The sequence below is a fragment of the Labeo rohita genome, chromosome 1 (assembly GCF_022985175.1).
Source record: "Labeo rohita strain BAU-BD-2019 chromosome 1, IGBB_LRoh.1.0, whole genome shotgun sequence".
NCBI lineage: Eukaryota > Metazoa > Chordata > Actinopteri > Cypriniformes > Cyprinidae > Labeo > Labeo rohita.
Genome location: NC_066869.1, coordinates 36,633,413 through 36,644,094, shown reverse-complemented (window position 1 = coordinate 36,644,094; position 10,682 = coordinate 36,633,413). Strand labels below are relative to the sequence as shown.

Here is a 10,682-nt window from a genome sequence, read left to right as displayed (position 1 = left end):
ATGGTGAACAAAGAAAAGGACAAGCACAAATCTTACATTTCTTTTTGAAAATGCTTTATTAAACTACCTCTATAAATACAACAATGCCAAAAAAGCTTTAAACAAATAATGCGAGATAGAAAACAGTTCTAAGTAGACCTAAAAAAAGGAAAAGATAAGAATATTTTGGCAATAACATTCTACATTATCTAAATGTCCTCTGCCGAGGTCGACTTGTCTTGTTCATTTGTCTTTTAGTAACAAGAAACAAGTCTAAAAATGGAGGCGGAAAAAAAAACGCTACACATGTAGTGTTTATGAAATGATCGCAAAAGACAGAATGTTTTGCCAATGAATGCATGATCAATTTGGGCCAGTATTGACTCCAAACTGGCAACTTACCGCCACATACATGCACACATACATACATTCGCATTAGTTGAACACTTTGGCAAAAAAAAGAAGTTTTTGTTGTTAAACTCTAAAGCACATACAGTATAATGAGATGGAAAATCTTCTTAAAATATATTATAGCATTTCCTCTTACTTCATACACAAAAACATTGTACTGTATATATTAAATATATCCTGACTGCTTCGCTCATAATAAAAGATTAGATAACAGACAGAGGAAAAACTACTGGGGATGGTTCACTTTTCTCAAAAACACAGATATGCCGTATCTGAGAGAGAGAAAGAAGGAGTGTGTCCTCGATGGTGGCGGCAGTGTGTAAAAACGTGTCTCTAGCTTACTGCACGGATTGTCATTCTTTGTTTGGTACACCGTGAAGTTTTCCCCAAACTTTCACTCAGTCTCTTCTAAAAAAAACAGGCTATACTTAATAAAACATCAACTCTGTTAGAACATGAAACACATGAAAGCATAATACAACATAAAGCAGCACTCTAACACTCAGAGCCCCCATAAAAACAACAGTATAACACAAAAAAAGAAGAAGAAAACTTGACGTTCTGAAAGAAAATAGGACAGAAGAGGCACTGTGGTATCACAAACAGTGTTTAAGAGGTCACTTGACAGACAGCAGTCTGAATAAAGGCACATGTGACATACGCAGTCCTACAGAAGGCATAGTGGTGGTGTACAGCAGTCTTCAGAAGGACATTTATATGATTTACAGCAGTCACTGAAAAGACAATGAGGATATTAACAGGTTCTCTGAGCTCCCTGGTTTCAGTTTGGTCCAGTTCAAACCTAGGAGTATCAAAATACCCCTAAAAAAAAGACAAAAGTGCCTGCTCACACACATATTGTGAAGCATATACATACACAAGAACTTCTAACACCCTAAAATGTTTAAGTGCACCTCAGAACAGTCATCGTTAGTTACAGTAGCTACATGGAGTGTGATCTACAAAAATGCAGGGTTAGAACTACAAAAGAAACAAAATACAAACTCGATGGACCATCTGCTGTGTCTATAGGAGAAGGTATGAAAGTATCGTGCCATTAACCTGATTTTATTCTGCAACTCAAGGTCTGCAACTCAAGACCGTTAATAAACAACATGAACATAATTGGTTCAGTGGTAAATGGGACAGTACTTCAGGTGTAATTTGTATTAATGGCACAAAAGCCAATATGAGGGAGCCTGTGTTCTCCTAATGATGCACATAAGACTTCACAGGACTGGATGCTGGGAATCACAGTAGTGGTCTGAAAAATAAAGGTTGGTCAACTAACACAACCAGTACAAGTAAGCAGAACTAAGTCATCATAAATAATGCTATATCTTCAGCCCAGCTACTTTTTTGTCAGTCCAGTTTGTGCATTTTTTAAACATATTAAAGGGACAGTTTACACAAAAATGAACTTTACAAAAAACCTGAATTTCTTTCTTCAGCAGAACACAAATGAAGATATTTTGAAAAATGTTGGTGACCTAAAAGGTTTGGTTACCATTGACTTCCATTGTACAGAGAAGGAAAAACGGATTCATTCATGTTCCACCAAAGAAAGTAAGTTACACAGGTTTGGAAAGACATCCCTGCTGAAAAAAAAACAGCCTAAGCCTAAGGTCTTAGCTGGTCAGCAGGCTGGTTGTAGAGGGGTTTTGGCCACTGCCAGGCTGGTCTTAACTGGTCAGAGACCAGCTAAAACCAGCCAACCAGCTTAGGCTATTTTTTTCAGCAGGGATGTAATTTCATTTTTGGGTGAACTATCCCTTTTTCCAGGGAATAAATGTAATCTAGCAGATATCCGACTGACTGAAAAACACTTTTTCCAGTTTTCTTTTACTTGAACACACATTTTGCCTCTGAGAATGTGAATGAAAACAGTGTTTGTCTTCCAGTTTCGAGATGAAAAATATCCTCTACACAATAAAAACAACATTTTTAAACCAGCTAAACAATACAATCTTAAAATATTCTAAATATAAAAAGGCGGGAAAACAGAATGCAGGTATTTGCATATAGACTCGCGTGCAGGAAACCCAGTGGACGGAAGATTCCGACGTCTTCAACACATTTTGCAAGCATATGTTATAAACTTAAAATACAGCATTTTCATGAAACACTTAAAGTCTTCTACTTCTGTGGTTGTTGAAGTTCCTGCTCAGCAGTTTTGTTCTTCATAAAACATAAGTAAATGCACTAAAGTTTAGAGAGGCTTTAAATACGTTCTTTTTAAAGTCGACAAATACTACGTCGTTCCTTCAGTATTGAATGCAGAGGAGTGTGCAGCGACAGGAACGCTCTGGCTCACGATTTTCAGCTGGAGTGTGTGGGGAAGACGGTGATATGTCAGTAGGTGTGCTTCTGCAAGTCTTATTTTAGATTACTTCATATGAACATATCACTCGGAGTCAGTCCACAGCTGTACTGGTATTCAGCTAATATACAAGACCTCTGATAAAATATGCGTGTGCGAGAACAGGAGTTGTCATTCATTCAGTCGTGTGATGGCTTTGGAAATCAGCAAGTGTCGTCAATTCCTTTAGGAAGTCAAAAAATGACAGACTGCTTCCTATTGATCTAAAGGGAAAATAGGTGAGGTTGTGGTCACATTGCAGGGTTTGAGTCCATAGCTATAACACAAAAGTCTACCTGTCTTTGTAAGTTAATCAGTAGCATACAAAAGTGGTTTTGGTCTAGGTCATACGTCCGGATTAATAAATGTGGGCCAGAGGGGCTGATGAAGTTGTGAATTAATTTAGCAGAAATCTACATCCTTGCTGCCAGCATCTAATCTAAAGGCTTCCAGGGAGCTTCACACGAGTCAGAAGGTGTTAGTTTTGTTGTATGTCAGTTTCACTCTGCGTGGTTCAATTAACCAGCAGACCTCATAGATGTGGCGTAAATGTCTGATGGCCTGTGGCGATATGGTGTGTGTAGTTGTAAGTCATTGTGATTGATGCTGTGGGTGTCTCAGTAGGTCTGGTATACATCATGAATGGGCATCTGAAAGGCTGCGGCGGCAGGGAAGGCCTGGGGCATGTACCCCGCATACCCTCCGTAGCTTGCGGCGGCTGCCACAGCGGCGTTCTTCTGCAGCGCTGCCAGCGTGGCGGTGTTGGCGTGGGCAGCGATAGGCATGTAACCGGCTCCATATAGACTGGCGGCTGCGGCCGGGATCCTCTGGACATTGTGAGCCATTGCGTAGACGGGAGTTATAGGACGACCCTGTGAGAGATAAAGAAATAGGTTGTTACTCTGCATCCTAACTAAATAAAGCAACAATTAATAAAGTGTTTTTGACAAAGACCATGATGGCGGGTTGCTTGGTTTTTATTTTTGCACTGTTGGAATGTCGTGTAGGGCCACCTAGAGTGAAATTTGATACATGGATAACGTGTTTGATACAGATTTTTGACGAGGCTTTATTTCATATTGACACATTTTTGTATCCACTGATCGAGGCTAGTGCATTATGGGTGTTGAAGTTTTACTACCTTTTTTCACCACATCCCTTTTTCTATGTTTTCTCTAGTTATGTAGCACCGAAAAAAAAGAACCTACATAGTTTTAACTGCATAGACAACCAACTTTTATTAAAACCCCAACTTGCCAGTGGTGAATTATCCCTTTAACAGTTCAATAAATTTCTTTAAATTAGTACTGTCAAATTGATAAATTGCAATTAATCGCATCCTAAATAAGGGTTTGTGTTTACATAATATGTGTGTGTATATGGAAGCCCATTTCCGCCACTGAATACAAAACAAAAAACAAGGTTTTTATCTCACAATTCCAACTTTTTTCTTGCAATTGCAAGTTTACATCTCCTAATTCTGACCTTTTTTCTCAGAATTGTGTAATACAAACTTGTAGTTTGTTTTTTTACTCAGAATTGTGAGATATAAACTCAGAATTATGAACTATTAAGTCAGAATTGTGAGATACAAATTCAAAAAGTCAGAATTGCAAGTTATCTCACCATTGTTACTTTATTTTTGGTAATTGCGACTTTAACTCGCATTTGTGAGTTCATTATAAAATTCTAAGAAAAAAAAAGTCAAAATTGCAAGTTTATATCATGCAATTCTAAGGAAAAAAAGTCTGATTTGTGAGTTTGTATCAAGCAATTCTGAAAAAAAAGTCAGAACTGAAAGATGTTAACTTGCAATTTCAAGAAAAAATTACCGCAATTACCTTCTTTATTTTTTATTTAGTGGCAGAAACGGGCTTCCATAGTGTACTGTGTATTTTTATATAATATATAAATACGCACACACGTACATATTTAATATACATTTAAGCGAATAACCGCGATTAATCGATTTGACAGCACTATTTTAAATTTACTACTTTAATCTTTTTTTTCCTATCATAAGATCTATACAGATTTCCATACAGTTGTGAAGGTGATATATATTACAATAGCATTGTGAATAGACAATTTTATTTGCCCGAAATACAACTATTTGAAAATCTGGAATCTGAGGGTGCAAAAAAAAATCTAAATATTGAGAAAAAGTTGTCCAAACAAAGTCCTTAGCAATTTACAAAATATATTCATGTAACATCATCTTTACTTAATATCCCAATGACTTTTGCCATAAAATAAAAATTTAAAATTTTGACCCATACAATGTATTTTTGGCTATTGCTACAAACATACCCACGCTACTTAGGACTGGTTTTGTGGTCCAGAGTCACAAATCTCTGTACTTCTGGCTGCTAACAGTCTTTTAATGTGGTAAATTCTTTATTTACAGGCTGTAACATATTATACTCATTCGTATTTTTATATAATTTTATGTAACATATCAAGTTTCTATTTTTAGAATTGGCCTCCTTTCGAATCATGAGTTGGAATTTTAACTGAATAGTAAGTTGAACTGGAATTTAAACTGGAATTACAGGAAGTAGAATTTACTGAATTACAACTCAAAGAAATGTAACATAATGGCGCACAGATATAGCTTTGTCTTTCTGTAAGGCCTATAAAACTTTCAAGGCGTTTTTTAACTTCCTTTTCTAGTTAAAAATTACACTTACTGCAGTTACACAAATTTCTTTGAATTTTAGTACTTCTTTTAACTCAAATATTTGCTTCTGCAATTCAAATCTCTTGGAAGCAGTATAAGTTGGATCTTAGAGTGTAAGAAAGCACTAACGCTCCAGGCTTGATCAAGTTCCACATAGTTGTATAACAATGTTTTCATTGGCTGTTAAAGTGCCATACAGCATTTTCACTTTCAGTGTGGACACACAATTAATCTCATGGTGTTAGAATTATCTGAGTGTTATAATAACTGTAAATTGTCCCATCTGCTCAGGCGCAGGTGAGTACCTGGAAAGGCGGTGGTGTGGAGACCGCAGGTATGACTGCAGCAGTGGCCGAAGCAGCTGTGGGGTCATGCTGGAGGGCCAAAGGATTTATCAGATGCTCCACTGGGTGCATCTTCCCTTCCTCCATTAACTTAGTTGCAGGGGCAGCAGAAAACACAGCAGGGTACTGGGCACCCAGGCCTGGAAGAGCCACTGAACATATACATACAATTAGAACAACAGTGTACATTACACAATACATCACTATGTAAATGATGTGCTATATGTGAGGTAAAATAACATTTAAAATATGAAGAAATTCAGGTAAGTGAAAGAAAAGTCAGAAAGTGCAAGAATGATAAAGGGTAAATGTAGGAAAAAGGGAAAGATGGAGACTTACACAACCTGTCCTCATTTATGAGTGTATGACTCAGCTTAAGATTAGTGACAAAAAACACACCCACACACAGCCACGTACACATTGTCGTTCACACACACACATTGTTTCCGTGTACAAAAACTCTTTTCATTCCCCATGATAATTCAGACTTAGGATCAGTAGGTTTAAGTGACGTCAAAATGCTCCAGTCAGGTTTTCGCAGATCTCAGATCAGAATTCTGCAAGATCAGTCAGTTTTGACACAGAGCAGCCGATTAGTAAGGAAAATAAAGTCGTTAAGAACACTGAACTCAATGCCCAAACAAACTCAAACACTCTCAAAGCATTTTTATTGGGGGTTTAGTTCCTGCTCCTTAATAACAGTCTATTCGGATGACTGTATATTGTAATATTTAATCTGGAGGTTTGAGAGCTTTTTGAGAATTGTTTGACCATTGTATGAATAATTGAAAGAAAGCATTTAAGCAATAAAATAAAAATCAAAAGCCTGCTTACTAGGGTAAGCAGTGACAGCTATTACAGCTGTCATGAAGAAAGGAAGTTAGTGTTCCACTCCAGGCCAGCAGGGGCAGTAGTTTTACAAATTTATCATTTTTTAATAACCCCAATTTACTTGATAGCAATTTTTAGATGTAAGAGGTGAATGTAAAACTAACTGGTGGTTCAATTTCAGTAATATTAGTTAGATTTTTTAAATTGAAACAGTTTCTAAATTCTGTTTCCTTATTCTGCCTCCACTGGATGGAGTAGAGCACAACTGAGTTAAAATCTTTGTATATGTGGTTTAATTTCACACTGACTTGTGCCAGGCTTGATGCCCACTGGGTTCACAGCTGCCAGCTCTAGATTGGGCATGATCTCGTAAGGTTTGTCCGGCAATTTGGCCTTTCCTTCATGGTAGCGGCTGTAAATGCCTCGGCCAGCTGAATAGCCACCAAGGTATGAGCCGCGGGGCCCTGGGCCCCTATTAGCGGCCCCAGCGCGGCCACGGCCTCTTACAGTACCTGCTTGAGATACAAATGAAAGGAGGTGCTGTTCAGGTACAGAAGCACAAGGAGGCACATACCTAAATACAGTATATAACTACTGGTAACCTCATTGCTTGAGGTTAAGCATCATTCGCTTTCTCTTTCAGCTTTCTATTCTGGTAAAATATGTTTGCTTAAAGGTTTGCTTTAAGATCGAGGGGTGTGGCAGTATCACTCTTCAGCATTCTAATTCAAACTGCTGTCAGTGTGAACGCCTCTTAAAATATTTGTAATTTCCCTCCGTTCTTTGAGATGGGGAGTGGTGGCAGTGGTGTTTGAGCAAAGTTGGAATTAAAAGTAAAGATAAAGTTCTGTTTTAATCAGATAGTAGATGACCAAATACGTCTCAGATTGAATACGCAATCACAGTTCTTTGTTCAATTTGAAAGAGAAAAATGATCTCAGTTGCTACAAACCCAACCCAAAACCACAAGCATTTATAATTGATGATTATGGGTTAGGAAATGTAATAATACCAGATTCACATCATTAGTTTCAGTATCATACATTTTGGACCCAAAACAATCCCAGAGTGCATGCCATCTAGTGGCCATACTAAAAATGTGATTAGCAACAAACAGGGCAGAGCTTCTTGTTTTGGGATGCATCTTTTAAAACAGTTGCTCTCAAATGGTTTTGTTTCTGGATTTTACATTAGATACCATTGTAGCAGCCATAATTGTAGAAAAGTAAGTTCCTTGAATTTCATTAAAATTGTCATGAACTAATATTCAAAATTATTAGCATGACAAGGCTGAATAGGAAAAGTGATTTTGGTTTCTAAATGTCTGTTTAAACTGAAGCCAATCCAGTAATTCAGGGAAAAAATACTTTTTTTTCCCAACCAAACCATTTCTTCATTATATTTTAAAGTCAAAGTATATTGAGACAAATATACTTGATTAAAGCAATTTTCCACTTCAAATTTGATTTTTAGCATTGTTTTGCTCCAGTTGAGAACCACTGTTTTAAAGGAGATAGCCATATGAAAGCTTTGGGTTAAAGGGGACATAATTTTAACATTAATTGTATTTCGTTCCCTGCATTTGTTTGTACAGATCAAGTCTGATTACTTGTGTGAATATGGACTGTTATGCAAGAGAGAGTTGGAAAACAATCTAGTTTCCCAACTGTATTTAACTGCATGATACTCAAGGTCATCAAGAAAAATCAGTTGTTACTAACGCTTTCAGGTAATTCTGGATTTTAATCAAATGGTATTGCATTTCTTGAGTACATACAGTTGAAGTCTAAAGTTTACATACACCTCGCAGAATCTGCACAATGTTAATTATTTTACCAAAATAAGAGGGATCATACTACATGTTATTTTTTATTTAGTACTGACCTGAATAAGATATTTCACATAAAAGATATTTACATATAGTCTGCAAGAGAAAATGATAGTTGAATTTATAAAAAGGACCCTGTTCAAAAGTTTACATACACTTGATAGTTCCTTGTTTGACCTGAACAGTTAAACTGCCTGCTGTTCTACAGAAAAGTCCTTCAGGTCCCACAGATTCTTTGGTTTTTCAGCATTTTTGTGTATTTGAACCCTTTCCAACAATGACTGTATGATTTTGAGTTTCATCTTTTCACACTGAGGACAACTGAGGGACTCGTATGCAACTATTACAGAAGGTTCAAATGCTAACTGATTCTTCAGAAGGAAAAATGATGCATTAAGAGCAGGGGGTGTAAACTTTTTAAACAGAATGAGGATGTGTACTTTTTTTTTTTCTTATTTTGCCCAAATATCTTTTTTTTTTTCATTTAGTACTTCCCTTCAGAAGCTACAGAAGATACTTACATACTAGTATCTATACTTGTTAGATACTTACAAGATAAAATAAGTTAAATTTACCCTGATCTAAAAGTCTAAATTCTAAATTCTAAAAGTTTTCACCCCCTGGCTCTTAATGCATAATTTTTCCTTCTGAAGCATCAGAATTTGTGGGACCTGAAGGATTTTTCTGAAGAACAGCAGACAGTTTAACTGTTCAGGACAAACAAGGAACTCATGGACAACTATCACTAAACAAAAAACAACAACGCAGCTGTGGATCATCCTAGTAACAACACAGAATTAAGAATCAAGTGTATGTACATTTTAAACAATTATTTTCTCTTGTGGATTACATGTAAACATCTTTTATATGAAATATTTTATTCAGGTCAGTACTAAATAAAAAATAACATACATTTTGTATTATCCCTCTTATTTTGGTAAAAGAATTATTTTGCAAATTCTGCAAGGTGTATGCATGCTTTTAACTTCAACTGTATATATACATATAAGATCACATTTTTTCCACTGTTCAATCTGATTTGAGAGAGTAAAGAGAAAAAAATGAGGTGTCCAACCTTTGATGAAGTAGTCTCGGTTGGGTCCAATGAGTGTGCTGTAGGGATACCCATAATAGGCGAGTGTATACGGGTCACACTGATACACGTAACTTTGTTGGGTGTTGTCAGTAGGTGTCGCAGCCGCTGTTCCCTTCGATGCTTTCTGATAGCGGGTGTACTGCTCTTTATCCACAGGCTTGGCCAGGGTGACTTCGATACGGGAACCTTCGATCTCTGTGCCATTCAGGTTGTCCATTGCAACCACAGCATCATCTCGACTGGCGAAGTGAACAAAGGCATAGTCTCTGATTTTTTTGACACGTTCCACGCAGCCAGGGTTGAACTGGCTGAAGGTTTGGCGTAGAGTATCCTCACTGGTTTCTATCATCAGGTTCCGCACGTACAGAATCTTCACTGTTTCCATGACGTCCTCGTCAACATCAATCTCAGGTTCTGCCCAGTCAACTGCAATCTGGTGACCCCAGAGCTATATACACACACGTAGAGAAGTGGTTTAAAGTAAAGTGGGTGTATTCACTTAATGTCATAGATAAAGGAATAGTTCAGGTAATAGCTCATGCAACAATAAATCATTATCTCTAAAGCTTCAAAAAGCACAAATAACAATGGTAAAAGCACCATAAGAGCAGTCCATACGACTTCTGAGACACAGTCTTCTAAGCCATTCAACAGTTTTGTGTGATGAATTGGGTAAAACCGAAACCACTAATAAAATCTTCCCATTAAGCAAACTGTTAACAGCTGTGACAGGATCATTGAAACAGTCAATCAATAAAAGGAGTCATTTAACTCAAATTCGGATCAGTCCTATTTGTTATTAAATTAGTCAGCTTCATTTTCAAACAAGCCATTGTTTGAAAGAATTATTTGTACTTGAATCTGACAGATCCAGTTCTCAAGTCTCAACTCATTGACTCATTGATCTGGTCTTAAAGAGACAGTTCACCCAAAAATAAAAATTATCCCATGATTTACTCACCCTAAAGCCATCCTAGGTGTATATGACTTTCTTCTTTCACCTCAATACAATTGGAGTTATATATATATATATAAAAAAGCTTTATAATGGCAGTGAATGGGTGTTGAGATTTTTATAGTCCAATAAAGTGCATCCATCCATCATAAAAAGTGCTCCACATGGCTCTGGGGTTAATAAAGACTTTCTGAAGCAA

The 10,682-nt window shown here is 36.9% G+C and overlaps 1 protein-coding gene across 5 annotated transcripts in view; it reads right to left on the bottom strand.

Moving 5' to 3' along the window:
* Nucleotides 1-124: 124 nt before the first annotated feature.
* Nucleotides 125-10,682, bottom strand: part of rbm47 (RNA binding motif protein 47) — a 32,476-nt gene continuing 21,918 nt past the window's right edge. For 3 of the 5 annotated variants that reach the window (XM_051106826.1, XM_051106817.1, XM_051106834.1), the window contains 4 exons: nt 9,508-9,976; nt 6,913-7,119; nt 5,735-5,925; nt 125-3,621 (listed from right to left, as the gene is read on the bottom strand). In XM_051106826.1, coding sequence (XP_050962783.1) covers nt 3,367-3,621; nt 5,735-5,925; nt 6,913-7,119; nt 9,508-9,976 — 1,122 coding nt within the window. In that variant the 3' untranslated portion in view covers nt 125-3,366. The remainder of the gene's footprint in view (nt 3,622-5,734; nt 5,926-6,912; nt 7,120-9,507; nt 9,977-10,682) is intronic. The other 2 variants (XM_051106841.1, XM_051106850.1) reach the window with 2 other exon arrangements.